Source organism: Pelodiscus sinensis, chromosome 5, assembly GCF_049634645.1.
Source record: "Pelodiscus sinensis isolate JC-2024 chromosome 5, ASM4963464v1, whole genome shotgun sequence".
In the NCBI taxonomy this organism is placed as follows: Eukaryota; Metazoa; Chordata; order Testudines; family Trionychidae; genus Pelodiscus; species Pelodiscus sinensis.
This window is the reverse complement of record NC_134715.1, coordinates 32,907,662-32,925,231: the sequence shown is the minus strand read 5'-3', so window position 1 is coordinate 32,925,231 and position 17,570 is coordinate 32,907,662. Positions and strand designations below refer to the sequence as shown.

The 17,570-nt window shown below is 41.9% G+C and overlaps 1 protein-coding gene across 2 annotated transcripts in view; it reads left to right on the top strand.

Annotated features, from left to right (window-relative positions):
- LOC102457239 (uncharacterized) overlaps positions 1-17,570 on the top strand; it is a 57,965-nt gene that overhangs the window by 33,954 nt on the left and 6,441 nt on the right. Inside the window, exons 6-9 of one of the 2 annotated variants that reach the window (XM_006112756.4) lie at positions 2,131-2,304; positions 6,122-6,211; positions 11,996-12,170; positions 13,685-13,825. In XM_006112756.4, coding sequence (XP_006112818.2) covers positions 2,131-2,304; positions 6,122-6,211; positions 11,996-12,170; positions 13,685-13,825 — 580 coding nt within the window. The remainder of the gene's footprint in view (positions 1-2,130; positions 2,305-6,121; positions 6,212-11,995; positions 12,171-13,684; positions 13,826-17,570) is intronic. The other variant, XM_006112757.4, reaches the window with a different exon arrangement.

Below are 17,570 nucleotides of genomic sequence, written 5' to 3'. Positions count from 1 at the left end.
AGAAACTGCAAGAGGGATAAATCCATGCATATGAATCCTCATACATTAGGGGATCTGTTAAAGCTACAGATAAACTAAGTACAACACACGAGACTTTTCAACACCTTCAGGTAGAGATGTGTAGCTTCATCCCTGTTGGAGTTTCTCTACAAGGTGTAAAATGAAATCTGTCCAATGACATTTTATTCTAGAAAGTACTATCCATCCAGCGTAAATAGATTGTTTCTTTGTAATCTATTTGGTTAATCTCAAAGACATGAAAGTATACATTATAAATGGTGATATTACTGAAAACATCTTATTATGTTAGAACTTTTGCATTCCCTTCTTGCTTGTGTCTTATGTGAATGCCAGTCTGTCCAATTTTGGGAGAATTAAGATATCTGTTTTCCATTTATAGCCTATTATTATCAGCAGTCTTCTTGATGACTTCTTTAGAAAGGAGCATGATGAAAATTACTAGTAGAATTGAAAAGTGAACATTTCAGGGAATACAGCCAGATTTGTTTTAATCAGGACTAGAACAAAATGTTTCTGAAAAAATGTTGACCGCTAGAATTAATTTGACTAAATCAGTGAGAGGGTATATGTAAAATAGTGTCGCTTAGGTAGATCTCTAAATATACCTGGTTTAGCTCAAAAGCTGAAAATACATTGGGTATGAAATATTTCTCATTGGAACAGATTGTGTCCTGATGAACTTTGGGGAATGCACAGGAAGCTCTCATCTTGCACCTTTTGTGGTGCACCCTCAGCATTTTAGACCGGAGTGGGCAAATACAGGCCAATGGGCTGGATGGGCCCTCACTGCTATATGTACCTGTGCCTCCATAGGTACCAGCAATTGCAGCTTCCATTGGCCATGGATTGCCATTTTCATCCAAAGGAAGCTGCAGGAAGTGGCGTGCCACTTTCTGCTACTCTCATTGGCTGGAAACAGTGATCCATAGCCAACGGGAGCTCCAATTGCCAGTACCTGCAGAGGTGCAGGTAAATATAGCAGTTGTGGCCCAAGAGGAGCTAACCCTACGGAATCACCACAATTTTATTGCTCCCCCCTGGTTTTGCCCCTGTCCAGTTCCAGCTGGTTGGTGGGTTTGAACTTCTGCAAACACCAAAGCCACAGGAAACAGCAAAGTTGCATTAGTTTACTAGACTTGACTAACTGCTAAGCACAGTGAATGTCCAACTTACACTAATTCACCTTTTCTCCCCTTCCTGTTGGTGACACTGCCCTCTATCACACATGCCATTTTCTTTTTATTTATCTGTATGTTATCATAGATGGTGAGCTCTCTGGAGCAGGAATTATTTTTGTGTTATTTGGGTGAATAGCAGGCAGTAAAATGGGCTTCTAATAGAAGCTTGGGATATAGTAGAGGTAGTAAAATAATAAGCAAAAATAAATGAAACATATTTATAAAGGGGGGGAATGAAGCTCCTTTGCCCACTGAAAGGCAGAGCATTGTCATACTAGCATGCCTGTCTAGCTTGCCTGGGATGGTGCAGAGACTGGGGTGATTTGCATCCATAATATGCTAGAGGATATTCAGAAATTGTTATTGTATCTGGCTGTTGAATGGCAGGTACAAGAAGGAATGAAACTTTTCATCCTAAAGAGTGACTGGAGTTCAGACCATGGTATTTTGCTGCAGACTGGTGTTGTCCTAAGGCAATGCTGTTTAAATGCCTCATTTCCAATCATTCTGTCGGCATGAAATGAAGTGATATTCCTATTTAATTTCCTGTGTTAGAAAATGTTAATTTTCAGATCATATAAAAATACAAGATTCAAAAAAGAGATACCGTGAAACACAATGAACCCAAAACTGACCCTTAAAGTACAAAACTGCCATGAGAATGTCTGAAAGTGGCATAAGCAACTTCTTATACAGCAAGAGCAGGATTATATGAAGCAAGACACTTGGCTGTTGAATTCCAAATGTTAAAGAACAATTTCCATCTTGTGTTTGAGAACAGATATTTAACAACCAAGGAGATTAAGTGGATCCTGTGATTCATAGGGCAATTGGGTAATGTCTGTATTTCTCAAAGGATTTCCTAAATAAATACGATTCCACATTCTTTAATTTAACCTCCTTCTTCTCCCTCCCCTTTTTTTTGTCACAGGGAACATCTTATCTACTTGAGTGTGTTCATAAATTGAATTTGTCCACAGCAATGGAGTTCCACGAAATAAAAGGCAGAATAATGCAGCTCCAAAACCACATGCTTAATTTTACTGGCCAGTTTCTCAATATGGAGGAAAGAGACGATTCGTTGATGCATTCTCTAAACTCACAGGTCTGTATTCAGCAATGCATGCTTGAAAAATTTGACACTCATTTTTTTAAAATAATGTTAACCACTTTTCCAGCTTGGAAGACATTTAAATTCCACACTGAAGGTGCAATTTTTATTATGGGTTTTGTAAATGTAAATCACGGTTTACCTTGTACCCCGTCATTATCCGGTTATACTGAAAGAAGGACCGGAAACATCTGATATGGTTTTAATCAGGCCACAACTTTAGTATTAGATGTCTAGGACTACCCTGAAGATAAAAGTGGCCACTGCAATAACTCATGTTCATTCAATTACTTCCCAGGAACATCCAGCAGCTTACCCTTGATTTTTCCATCCAGGCCCCCCAGCCAATCCATTGCCGGGACCTTACCACCCACCCTCTTTCTTAGAGGAGCCTAAAGTAAGCTACAGTAAAACTCCAATAGTCCAGCATCCAATAGTCCGGCACTCCTGATAGTCTGGCATCAAAATGGCAAGAGCCTAGTGAGTGAGCTTCGGCAAAAAAATGAGTCACAAGGTAACAGCGGCAGCAGCTGAACTGAGCAAAAAGGGGTAAAAAAGGCTTAAAAAATAAAACATTACAGTATACTGTATACAGTATGTACAATAAAAAGGGTTAAAAACACTTTATATAACCAGTTTATAGTACCTCCTGATAGTCCGGCATATCTGATAATCCAGCACCACCTAGGTCCCATAGGATTATCGGAAGTCTACTGTATAAGAAAGAAGAGTTCACTTCCTGTCATATCAATCACAGGAGCCTGAAACTTCTCACTCTCACCCCCAATTCTGTTCCTTTAACCAACCCTTCCTTTTAAAATCCTTTACAAAGCCATTTATCCATAAAACCCTGTTTTCTTCATTCAGCCAGCCAGTCAAATTCACCCGTACCCCCGCTTCCCTTCCTCCCCCCCGCACACACACACTTAAAGGATTAAAGGAGCACTATGGTCCTTGCCTTATCCTGTACCATGCCACTACAGGGAACGGACATGTGATAACCCAGAGTTACAAAGATAATTTAAGATTCTGAAACAAAAAGATGTCACAGGGAATTCCCATTGATTTCATTGGGGCCAGGATTTTACCCTTGAGTCTAATCTCACTTACACCAGTGTAATCAGAAATAACACCATTGGGCTATGTCTACATTGGCAAGATTTTGCACAAATACTCTTTAATGCAAGAGTTTTTGTGTTAGAGTATTTGCGCAAGAGAGCGTCTACACTGGCATGTGCTTTTGCGCAAAAGCATCTGTGCCAGTGTAGACACTCTCTTGCGCAATAAAGCTCCGATGGCCATTTTAACCATTGGAACACTTTCGCAAGAGGGCTTATTCCTGAGCGGGAGCCACATAGTTCTTGCGCAAGAAGCACTGATTTCTTACATTAGAACGTCAGTGTTCTTGCACAAGAACTCGTAGCCAGTGTAGACAGGCAACAAGTTTTTGCACAAAAGCGTCCGCTTTTGCGCAAAATCTTGCCAATGTAGACACAGCCTTGGAGTAAAGAGAAATACATGAGTAAGAGGAGAAGCAGGTTCTTAACACAGGTTGGCCCTCCCTGGTCTGGTACCCACAAGACCTGACTGGTCCCAGACAAGGGAGTTTTCTGGATCAGGAGAGGTCTTTGGGGGAAGGGAGGGAGAAGGGACCAGCCTCCCTACTGGGCTCCTTTCCCCAGCCTCTTGACCTGCAAGCTGAAGCAGCCCTGCTGGAGCTCTCAGCCCCCGAAGCTGCGGCAGCCTCACTGGAGCTCCTGACTGTCCCATCAGCCTTACAGCAGCCCTGCCACCCTATTAGAACTCCCGGTAGCTCTGCTGGCTGTGGCTCCACTGCCCCACAAGCTCCACCTTCCCTCCGGCTTCGCTACCCCACCAGCTGAGTGCTCTGGTGCCCTATGGGCTCCGCTGGCCCAGCTGTCTTACTTCACTCTTAGCCACCAACCACCTCTGCTGCTGGGGCTCTCTAGTCCTGTAAAAAAAATTTAAATGTTAAATTTCTCTAGTTTTTATAAATATCCCGTGGTGATATTTGCACACCTGATCTTGTGCCGAGATGGACAGTGGGTGTGCTGATACTGTGGCTACCATGATGAGGTCCAAGGGTCAGAGTCAGAGGAGTGGCCCTTGGATTCTGAGCTGTGTTGCCCAATGGCCAGAATCAATACAGTGGCACCTAAGTTCAGGACAGTGTGTCCTAGTGACCAGAGGCAATATAGCAACTCTTAGGTGCAGGGCAATGTGGACTCCATGTGGCAGTCCTCAGATACAGAGCAGGGTGGCCTACTGACCAGAGTCAATATAGCAACACTCAGATAGAAGGCAGTCTAGCCTATGCACTTAAATTACAACAAGGGAGGTTTAGGTTGGACATTAGGAAAATCTTCCTAACTGTCAGGGTGGTTAAACACTGGAATAAATTGCCTAGGGGGGTTGTGGAATCTCCATCACTGCAGATATTTAAAAGCAGGTTAGACAGACACCTGTCAGGGATGATCTAGACGGTGCTTGGTCCTGCTGTGAGGGCAGGGGACTGGACTTGATGACCTCTCGAGGTCCCTTCCAGTTCTATGATTCTAGTGACCAATACCCAAGGAACTGCCACTAGGGACTGTGGTGGCCTGGGTAGGAGTTCCAGGACCACCTGACTACACTGGTTCTTGAGCCAGGAACCTAAATGTGGCAGAATACACTGGATGAGTGGGGAATACCTTTGAAACATGGTGACCTCACATGGATGAGAGATACTGCTCACTCACCTTCACTTACTGCTGCACTTCCTGAAGCTGTTGTCCAGGGGGTATTGGAGTCTCCAGGCTCCTCAGCAGGTAATTCCCTGGGGATCTAGTCCAGAGCTCTGCCTCCCACAGACACAGGCTGTGATGGCTCCTGAGCTGGTCCTCCTTCTCCAGCTGTCAGCCTAGACTGAGACAGGCTGTTCCCTTTTAAGCTAGCTTAGCACTTGGAGCATGCTCAATGCATTCTGAGGGCAGAATTTCCTCTGCCTGTAGCATGAAGTTAACCCCTTCCAACCTAGTGTGGGATATGCACACCCCATCACAAGCCTAACCAAGTACTAACCAACATCCGAAATAAGTAACAATTATAGTAGAACTGCCTTTACCACCAAAAATGCAGAGAAAATGGTACTGGGAGATCATATTTATCACTTGTCACTTGCACAGGTGGCTATTGTTATGGATGAGGTAAAATAAGAATTCTGAATTAAAAAAATCCCTTTGAATTCAGAATCCAACTCCCTTGATTCAAACCTAACATCTGAATCAGCTATTTTTTTGATGTTGGCTTGAATGTGTTTGAAATTGCAAAAGAATGACTTCTCATGTGAATGCCTACATTTTTTGTGAAAACCTCAAAAGAAAATCTCACAGTATTTTGGTAATGCAAGTCCAGAACTGACCTTCAGACCACCAGCCTAAATTGGATGTACATACTGCATATTGGATGAAATCTTGGTCCACTGAAGTCTATGACAAAAATTCCATTGATTTCAATGGAGCATTGTTTCACTCATATAATTTTATTCAGCATGTCATCTCTAATGAAGAAGCAAAGTTGGAACGTACCTCTAGAAGTTTAATTTGGCTGCCCATTAGATGTCAGTATTGTTCCAAAGCTATCACAGTTACTTTTCTTGCAATATAAAGAAGCTGAACCTTACAAGAGTACCTCAGAGCTATATAACCTTTACATGTACTTTCAGCACAATTGGGAATGGTTGATCCAATGGATTATTCCTTTCTTGTAACTTTTTAAATATAGCTCAACCTTTTTTCTTTAACTCTTGCAGAAACTTTTTGAGTCTAAGATAAATGCCATGGAAAAACAATTTAACAATGCCAGTGAGGCTTTGAACAACCTTCAAAACCGCCTTGAGGAGGTTAGCTTGTTAATTTTTCATATTAAATAAGATTTGCAACACACAATGACTTCCTCTACCCGATGATTTATTCGTAGCATTGCTATTAAGGAGTGGAGCGTGGGGCATGAATACACACTAAAGTCTCAACTCATCAACTGTCATCATATATTGATGTATGCAATGTTGTTGTACCCACATTGGTTTTAGGATGTTAGAGAAAGAATGTGGTTGGGGTAACATCTTTTATTGTACCAGATTCTGTTGGTGAGACAGACAAAATTTTGAGCTTACACAAAGCTCTTCTTCAGGTCTGGGAAATTGAATCAGAATGTCACAGCTAAACACAAGGCGGAAGAGATTGTTTAGCATAAGTAGTTAATTTATATTTTAAGGGACCCTTCAAGCTGAAGAGACCCATTAGTACCACTCCAGTCATACAAAGGATAGGAAGCTTTGGACTCTGGGGTGTTACAAGAACATAAATATTTATTAATAATAATGCTTAGATATAGGTTAATATTTCTATAATTGTGTCTATGAATATCTTATCACTAGAATGAAATCTATATGTATTTTAGGTCAATATTTCCATAAGAAACAATCCGAAACTATACTGCTAGTAGCCTAGGACACTGAAGCTTAAGGGTATATTTACACTAAAAAAAAAAGAGAGTGAGAGAGAGAGAGAGAGAGAACAAAAGAAATCCTGTGGCATTGAGTCAAAGCCTGGGTCAAATGACTTGGGCTTGCAGGGCTTGTGCTACAGAGCTAAAAACAGTGCAGGTTGAATTTCTCTTGTCCAGAACTCTGGGGACCTGACCAGTTCTGAACAAGAGAATTTTCTGGATCACGGGATCTCAATATTGTCTAGCAGCATTACCAGTAAGTCCACTGCTTACCTTGCTGTTAGAGGACATTTGGGGTAAATTAGAATTAAATAATACACAGAACCCTGAGAGCTAGGGCTAGCAGCTGTAAACAAACTTTATGGGACCGTGGGAAACTTGGCCACACCCACTAAAAGCGGACATCCAGCTAACTAAAGTCATTCCAGACAATGGATGTTTCTGGGGAAGATAATTCTGGATTAGAGAGCTTCATTCCATAGTATACATTCCAGCTCTTAAACCATGTGATGGAGAGAACCTGGACTCCAGACCAAGCAGCAATTTTTAGCCCCATATTCAGAGCTCTGCAGAACACAACTATTTGACCCAGGCTCTAAGTTTCAAAGCCACCAGTTGTTTTCTTTTGGACTTTCTCTGTAGATGTGCCCTTAAGTTTCAGGGCTCTGGGGCTATTAGCAGTATAGTTTTGAGCATCTGAAAATGCTGTATTTTTGACCTAGCAAGGAAATGTGACTGCTTGAATGAAAACTTTCACATGAAATGGCGTGGATTAAACCAGGGGAAAGAAAATACCATTGCTCTCTATCAAGCCCCAGCCAGTCTTTTCTCTGAATGCACTGGGGATATGTTCAAAGATGCTCTTATGCAAAATGCAGGGTAATACTGAGCTCTGTCTGTGAGTGAATACAAGGCAGCAATTCAGTGAAATGCTTCTGTTGATGTCATAAAGCACAAAAGCACAATTCAAGTAGAGCAGCTGACTCTTAGGGCTGAAATTGCAGCCCTTGTGTTCTGCCTAGGACGGGGGCTTGGTTTTCCAATATACTGTAGCACCACAGTGTTTTGAATTTTGGGTGCCAAGAGAAGGAAATGAGGATGTTGTGAATGGATACTTATGACAGAGGCATATGATATAGAAATAAATACAGAATATTCAGGTGGTGATTTATTTTGGATCAGGAAATCAAACATGTAGATAGTTCTCTATTCCCAGTTTCACACATTATGAAAGGAAGATAGACCTAAAGGGAAACTTTATCATGAGGGACAGTGGCTAACTACGCTGTAGCCTACACACATGCCCCACGTTCCAGCCATTTTCCTTTCAGTAAAATGTCCATGTGGTGTTGATATACATGAAAAAGGAGCTGTTTCGTTAGAACATGTTCTCTCAGAAAAATAGTGTGTGCTCAGCAGAAAATGATAGTAAAGTTTAAGATGCTTAAAGAATTTGCTGAATACTCTGTGACCTACTGTCAGAAGGGTCAGAAAGGCAGCAGTGAGATGCATGGCAATGGTTTGGCTAGCCTGGGATGGCTGATGATGGTTACAGAAAGGACTGATTTCAGGTTAGTGGGGTTAGGTGAGCGCAAGGCACCTTACATTAACTTTTACTATGGAAATATCTACACTTAAATTTTGCTCCTACTGACATAATTGTTCTGCTGAGTGCAAAAGCACTCTATTTTTGCACTCAGAATTATTTTGCTGTTCTGAGTGCAAAAATAGAGTGTTTGCACTCACTCTATTGACAGAGTAGTGATAGAAATGTAGCCGTGTTAGTCTGGTGTAGCTGAAACAAAATAGAGGACTATGTAGCACTTTAAAGACTAACAAGATGGTTTATTAGATGATGAGCTTTCGTGGGCCAGGCCCACGAAAAGGTGGGTCTGGCCCATGGAAGCTCATCATCTAATAAACCATCTTGTTAGTCTTTAAAGTGCTACATAGTCCTCTATTTTGTTTCTATTGGCAGAGTGTGAGTGCAAACACTGTTACTTACGTTATCTATTACGGACTCTGAGGAGCCATCCCACAGTGCTCCACTCTGAGGGTACTGAGCAGCTAGACTACAGGCTTTTGTCGACAGAGGCTTTGTCGACAAAGAGCGTCTAGACTACATCCAGTTCTGTCAACAAAGCAAGCTGCTTTGTTGACATGAAAGTGTAGATGCAAAGGACAGTGTAGATGCAATAACGCCTTCTGTCGACAGAACTCTGTCGATAAAAGGCGTTATTCCTCATAGAATGAGGTTTACCGCCATCGACAAAACTGCCGAGTTCTGTCGATGTTCTGCCGACAGAACGCGGTGGTAGTGTAGACGCAGGTATAGTTTTGTCGACAAAAGGCCACTTTTGTCAACAAAACCCTGTAGGCTAGACACACCCTGAGAGAGTGACACAAGTTTCTAATGAGGATATGCAACACTGACACAAGGAGCAAAGTGTACAAAATGTTCTCCTGCCAACGAGCACTCTCTGTGAGGGGGAAGTTAGGTCAGTATCACTATGTCACTCAGAGGTGTACGTTTTCCCACCCTGAGTGATGTAGTCATACCAGTAAAGGTCTGTTGTGTAGGCCAGATCCAAATTAGATAGTTTTAGTATGTAGAACACACAGCTGTTATATGTACCCAGAAAATACACAGTCCTCGTCCTGCCAGGATTAGAATATATAGACCAAGGGTGGGGAACCTAAGGCCTGGGGCCAAATGCAGACCCTGAGTTGCCTGGATCTGGCCTCCAAGGCTTAGGACCTCCCCCAGCATTGGGGAGCCCACACTGGCACTCTACCCCCTGCCCCAGCTCCCCACTGCCCTTGGCCCCAACTGATTTTTCTACAGGTCAGTGGCCCCTGATCCAAAAAGGTTTCCCACCCCTGATAGAGATAAACAGGTACATCTACACTGCACGCTTATTTCAAAACAAGCTATCCTGGAATAGTTATTCCAAAATAACTTATTTTGAAATACCACATCTACACTGCAGAGAAGCCTCAAAATAAGTCCAAGGCAGGCTTCCATAATGTGGACATACTATCTCGATTTAGAACCCCAGGAGACACTGGGGAGGAATAACTTAGTATGGCCCAGCTGAGAGGCTATTTTGAAATAGCAGAAGTGGAGCATCTACACACGCCTGATTTCGAAATAGCTATTTCGGAATAGGTATTATTCTTTGTAGAATAAGGTTTACAGATTTCAGAATAAGCCGTCTGCTATTTCAATATTATTTTGAAATAACAGAATGGCTGTGTAGATGCTCACATTGTTATTTCAAAATAACGCTAGTTATCTCAAAATAATGGTGCAGTGTAGATATGCCCACAGAGATTAAGTTTAAGGGATGCAGATACAAGACAAAGCCAATTAGTACAGTGAAAAATTGACACTGCTCTGTTAGTTCCATGCATTGTAGTTTATTTTTTTGCTGGAGTTGGGAAGGAAGTGGGGAAAAGGACAGAAGAGGAAAAGAAACAATCACAGCTTGTTCCCTGTGGGTATGATTACACTACATTCCTCTTTCGAGAGAGGAATGCAAATGCAGGTGATCGAAATTGTAAATGAAGCACAGATTTGAATTTCTCAGGCTTCATTTGCATAATTGCGTCTGGGTGCTATTTTGAAATACCCTATTTCGAAAAAAGAAATGCAGTCTAGACACGGTTATTTCGAAAGAAAACCCTTCTTTCGAAATTACCCTTACGCCTTATAAAATGAGGTTTAAAGGTAATTTTGCAAGAAGGGTTTTCTTTTGAAATAACCGCATCTAGACAGCGTTTCTTTTTTCGAAATAGGGTATTTCGAAATAGCGCCCAGATGCAATTATGCAAATGAAGTGTGGGAAATTCAAATTTGCGCTTCATTTGCAATTTCGTTCACCTGCATTTGCATTCCTCTCTCGAAAGAGGAATGCACTGTAGACATACCCTGTGTGTGTGTATCACAAGCAGACCAAACTTTGCAGAAATAGCTTGTTTCAAGGATGTGATATGTGAGTACATTTATAGGCTTGAATTCCATTCTCTTAAGTCAGGGGTGGGGAACCTCCTGAGTGCTGGCAGCATGCAATTCATCAGAGTTAGCCCCTGGCAGGCTGAGAGATGATATGTTTACCTAAGCATCTGCAGGCACAGTTTATCACAGCTTCCACTAGTCACAGATCACCATTCCTGGCCAAAGGGAGCTGTGGGAACTGGCGTGGGCCAGGCCACCACTTCCCTCAGCTCTCATTGGCCGGGAATAGCAAAGCGTAGCCACTGGGAGCTGTGGGGCTCCATGCATGTAGGGGTATGTCTAGACTACAGGGTTTTGTCGACAGAAGTTTTGTCGACAGATACTGTCGACAAAGCTTCTGTTGACAAAGAGCGTCTAGACTACATCCAGTTCTGTCGACAAAGCAAGCCGCTTTGTCAACATAACAGTGTGGACGCAAAGGACAGTGTAGATGCAATAATGCCTTCTATCGACAGAACTCTGTCGACAAAAGGCGTTATTCCTCATAGAATGAGGTTTACATACGTCAACAAAACTGCTGAGTTTTGTCGACGTTATGTCGACATAACTCAAAGGCAGTGTGGACGCAGGTATAGTTTTGTCGACAAAAGTCCACTTTTGTCGACAAAACCCTGTAGTCTAGACACACCCTAGGTGCTCAGGTAAACACACCCTCTCACAGCCTGCTAGTGGCTAATCCTTATGAACTACATGAGGCCAATGAACTGGTGGTTCCCCACCCTGCCTTACATTGTTACATAAAACAAATGGAGAGGGGGAGTTTCTTGCCACAAAAACTATCTATTAAATAGACCTGGATGGGCTGGCAACCAGCTGACCTGGAACCTGTGCCTATCTGGACCTCATTTCCAGTAAAGCTAAGGGTTTTGAACATGTTGTCTGTGTCAGTTTAATCAAATCCAGCACAAAACTAATGAAAACACAAAGAATTGCCTTCACCACTAGATGTCACTGTAGCCCTAAAGATTTTTCAGAACTCAGAACTTGTAGCCCCTTAGCCATTGAAATACAAATTCAACCAAAGAAAAGCAAAAAGACATTGAATTTTGCATTTGCAGAAAAGAAGGGTAGGAGGCATTGCATGATATGTTATTTTAAAGCTAGTGAAGTATTTCATGGACACAACACATGATCTATTCATGGTCCTTTATTTGACAGGGATTGGATTCAGTGTTCCTTCAGATCTCTCAGCTTAAAGATGATTTCTATTTTATTGAGAACTTATTGAACCACACAGATATGGGAAGCTCAAAGTCTTTTGTGTCCACAGCTGAACTCTCAAAGGAAACAGGAGATATACCTTCAACTCTGTCTCCATCTTCCCCAAATGATGGTAGGTCAGTTACCTCAGTGAAAACTAACATTTAAACCCTTCATTTACACTCAGTATAGGGATACATTTGGAAAGGTAAAACTAAAGCAGATTGACAGGAATTGGATGAGTTTCAGACAAGTTTATATTGAGTTGCTACACATGCTGGTACAGTCTTTAAGAGAGCAATGCACTTGGTGTTATGAAGGAAGACAACAGTCCTACAAAATGTACCTGAATAATTTTGCACTACTATATATGGGAAAGGGGAACTCCTCTTTGATTAGTGATGTTAATTGGTTTCTGACTGGAAACTTGATGATAAAGTACCTTTAATATTATTTTAACATTCATAGCTACAAAACATTGTTTGCTGTTTAGTCCTTTAAAAGTATGCCACAGTATTTCTGTTAGTGAATCAAAGTGTTTAACTATACACTATATCATTTTACTGGTTCTACCATTACTTCCCTTTATATTCACAAAATGTCCTCTTGTTTTATGCTGCAAGGAAAAAGAGGAGCTGATCAATTTTCACTGCACCCTTCATAAGCTAACTTTAAACTTCCTTTTCCAAGATTTCATGCATAATCCATACTAATTATGTGCATTGTTATTATCTTGGCATTTCAGTATCTCTAACTTTTATACCACCATAGAGATCACATTCTTTCTTTTTTATAAATATATATGCTTTATTAGGATGTCTGCAGTTTCTGATGGACACTTCTTTGCTAACATAAACAATATAAGAGCTAGAGCAGCAGTTTAGATAGAGGGCTGTGATTATTGCTTGACTCTTCTATTACTCACCTAAATCTCTAATTCAGGTGGTAACATATCTTGCAGAAACTATATAGTGGTTAATACATAGTTCCCAAGTAAGAAACATGCAAAATACTGTATTGACATGATAATAATCAACTCAATTTGCTTGAAATTGACATATACATACTCAAAACTTATGTTCATGAGCCCTATGCTTTTATTTCAGCATAAATGAATAGTCAACATACACAATACAAAAAAAGAGTAACCCCACCTTGGTCTGTTCCAACATGCCAGTTGGATCCACAGTTACTACAAAACATGCTTCAACATACTGATTAGAAAAAGTTACATACCACTAAATGGAAAGTAAGTTTCATATTTTGACCAGCATGTCAATGATCTGAATTGCCATCTATTTCAAGCTGCATGCCATTCTTATGAATCGCAAGTCACATCCACTGGGAGAGGGCAGAGCTCCGTGGATTTCACTGGATCACAGATAATTCATACCTGCTGAGGATCTGGTCCTACTGTTTTATTGCTTACTAAGAGCTACTAGCAATAGCAGCACAACACATTGGATGAAGAAGAACATAGTTCAATGCGCTTAAACAATGACTGAATCATTTCAGAAAAGTAAAAGAAGGCAATGAGAACACCACTGGTATATTGTTGTTTTTCAATATCAGAAATGTCATTTAAAATAATTTCTGCCTTCAGTAGTAATAAGTAATAATTTCACCTGCATTTTTATGTAACAATAGGATTGGCTATTTTGCTCCCTGTAGCCTTCGTGAAAGACCCAACACACCAGATTCTTGTGGATCATCCAACACAAGCCATGGAGCCAGAGACAGTAGAAGAGAAGCACAAAATAAACATCCCTTTCATAAAGAAACTTAAAGGTGAGATCCTTGTTGGAACTTATTTGCAACCAAACAAGGATTAAATGTCAGGAGTCTATACAGAACCCACCTGGATGGTATTCACTACCCTGAATTTCACCCCTGGACAAAAGGCCAACAAAACATCTCAAAATATAACTTAAGTAGTGCATGGATCTTGGGTAGATCTTCTCCACAGGGGTGAAATACATACCAGCAGCTCTCCACAATGCAATATATTTTGAAGATCTAAAAATCCCAAAATGTTTTTATGAGTTTCAGCACAAGACAGCACTTAAAATCATTCCCGTAGATGGTGTAAATGACTGGGAAATAGAAGGGGTGGGTAATAATTTTTGCAAGGGGGCCACTTTGTGGATTTCTGAAGTGGTCGTGGGATGGCTCTGGTAGGGGCAAGACCTCAGATGGAAAGGTCAAGGCATTAGGGGGAAGGAGCAGAGCCAGAAGACTTAGAGTACTCGCACACCCACAGACCTTGATTGTCCTGGGGGCCAGAAAGTACATGAAGTAATTGTCATCCGCCCTCCTAGAGGCACCCAGCACCTAGAGAGAACTGCCAGCTGTTTTGAACAGCTGGCAGTTCCCCCTAGGTACTGCACACCCCTGGTGGTGTGACACTTCCCATGTTCCCTCCTCCCCCAAGACAATCAGGGGGTGCACTGCCCTCCCCCACCCACTGTCAGCTGACGGTCAGGGCAGTGTGTGTGTGTATGTTTCCGAGAAAAGGTTTAACGTCCGTGCCTTTACTGCTAGGACCGGGGTCCCATCGCAGAGGGTGGCCAGCAGGCCAACAGACGCCCCGTTATATAGGAAGAGCTTATTACATCTTAGATTTCAGCTGCTAGAATTTCATAATTCCTTCGCAGCGGGCAGCCTTGAGGAAAGACTGAAAGATGCCCCAGTGGATCCTGTCACCTGGGAGTGACACAGATCCAAACGCCCAAGCTCTTCCTATAACTGTCCCTTTAGACCGGCTGAAGTTCTTTTAAATTGTGCTTGGTTCTGTTACAGCAACTGAAGGAGGCAGGTTAAAGCTTAAACAGTTACAGGTTTGTTGAGGAAGCTTATAAATCATATGGTTGCAATGGCTATTGTTCTATTTCTTAACTATTAGCAAAATATAGGTCTTAAAATGGTTACAAAGAAGATAAAGATAGAAAAATAGAAATAATGGTACCAAGTAACAGCTTACTCTTGCTATGTGTACACTTAAGACAGAGGACCACATCCAGGTACCATTTTTACCCCCTTCTGTGCCTCTCGACTCCAGCATGTCAGGCCAGGGCCGGTCCCTCAATTCCTAGGAAAGACGAAAATACGAGGTGGGCGTCCCCATAGAACCTCGGGAGGTCAAACACCTAACCCGACCAGCAGGTAGAGGGTAGAATGACACTCAAAGTGAGTGTATGCTGGGCCCATCTTATATAATCATGGGGTCACGTATTTCTCTTTCTTATCTGTAATGCCAATTGATGCTGGTCTGTCTGTTGTGAGACCAGTTCTTACAAGGGAGTTGTGAACTTAATTTACACTTGTAAGAGAGAATTGAGATGATTAAATTTTGAAGTACTGGACATTGTTTTCTCAGTGGGAAATTCCTTTTCCGGGGACTGTGTGTGTTCGAATCAACATAGGTGCCAGCCGCAGCCTCGAGGCCAGCTTATTGACTTAGCTGCTCTCTATCCACATATCTGTGTTTCAGCTTCTCAGGATCAGATGAGCCAGCATAGACTATGCTGATATTATTGCTCCTTCTCTGCCCTGTGCTTCAGAGAGGCAAATAAGATGGATGATATGGGGTTAGTCTGTCTGGCCACACCCACCAAGGAAGGAAGAGTGCAGCAGCAGAAGCAGCAGCAGGGGGGTTGAAGTGAGGCTTTCCCCTTAGTTTGGGAGGCACCTTGCCTCCCCTCCCCAGCTGCGCCATGCCTCCCAGTCACTTAGAAGGGCCTGGAGGAAGGAAATTGGATATAGTTTCTGCCCCCCCACACACACACTTCGCCCCACCACGGGTGTGCGGTTCTCTCCTGGCAGGGTGGGATGGGTAGTGGGATGGGTAGCAAGACTTCGCATGCTCTGCTGATTGGCCAGGGACAGAGGGAGCGAACAAAGTCTCCTCTTCCCTGCCAGGTGCATGCGGTTCCCTCTGGTGCCACGTGCCCCTGGCAGGGGTAGGAGACTTAGTACGCTCCCCCTTCCGCAGATCTTGATTGGCCTGAGGGCGGGGGAGTGGCAGGGCAGCTGTGGACTAGATCAATCTATTTGGCCGGCCAGATCCAGCCCGCGGAGGCCCTTTTGCTCACCCCTGACCTAGAATAACAATGAACAGATGAGCGAGGTAATATATTTTATTGAACAAACATTCATTGGTGGAAATAACAAGCTTTCCCTCTACAGAGAGCAATTATTCATACCTGGGATAGGTACTTAGAGTGTCACAGCTAAATACAAAGTGTTTTACACAAAGTGTGTTTTACACTTTGGAGTGTCACAGCTAAATACAAAGCGTTTTACCAATTTTAAATGTATGGTTTTTTAATTTTCTTGGTTGTTTATTAGTATTTGTATTATAAAAAAAGCCGTATGAGCAAGTTCACCTTTTCTTCCATACATCATTCATTATTTCAGAAGTCTTTTACTGTGTCACCTGCTATCTCTTTTCTATATTTATTATATAATCCTAATTCTGATCTCACATCAGTTTTGCACTGGTGTGACATGATTTCTGCAATACTAAGACAGACACATATTTTGAAATCTTTTCTCTAATAGAATTCTTTCCATGCCCCTTTCTCCAGATCATTTATGAATAAGTTGAAAAGGATTGGTCCCAGGACTGACCCTTGGGGGACACCACTAGTTACCCCTCTCCAATCTGAAAATTTACCATTTATTCCTACCCTTTGTTTCCTGTCTTTTAACCAGTTCTCAATCCAAGAAAAGACCTTCCCTCTTATCCCATGGCCGTGTAATTTACACAAGAGCCTTTGGTGAGGGACCTTGTCAAAGGCTTTCTGAAAATCCAAGTATACTATATCTACTGGATTCCCCTTGTCCGCATGTTTGTTCACTCCTTCAAAGAACTCTAATTGACTGGTAAGACAGGATTTCCCTTTATAGAAACCATGTTGACTTTTGTCCAACAAATTATGTTCTTCTACATGCTTCACAATTTTATTCTTTACTGTTGTTTTGACTAATTTGCCCGGTACTGAAGTTAGACTTACCGGTTGGTAATTGCCAGGATCGCGTCTAGAGCCCTTTTTAAATATTGGTGTCATGTTGGCTACCTTCCAGTCATTAGGTACGGAAGCCAATTTAAAGGATAGGTTACAAACCACAGATGATAGCTCAGCAATTTCCCATTTGAGTTCTTTTAAAACCATTGGATGAATGCCAGGTGGTCCCGGAGATTTGTTAACATTAAGTTTTTCACTGATTTTATTTGGTTCTTGATTACTGCTATGCCCTGAGCAGATATTTCCGATGAGCTGTCCACAGTGATGCCAGGTTTTTTTTTTCCCCTGAGAAGTTATAATTAATGTGGAAATCATCAGTGATTCAAATTTTCCATTCTGATGTACATTGCTTTGCACTTGCTATCTGTAGAGTTTACCACCTTACTGTAGATTTTATCACCTTACCGTTTGACACATTTTTCTTATGAAAATAATCAGTAATGCACTGGCACAAATGGTCATGAAAGGGTGGATGCACGGGAGTTCTTGACCGCCACAGAAATAAT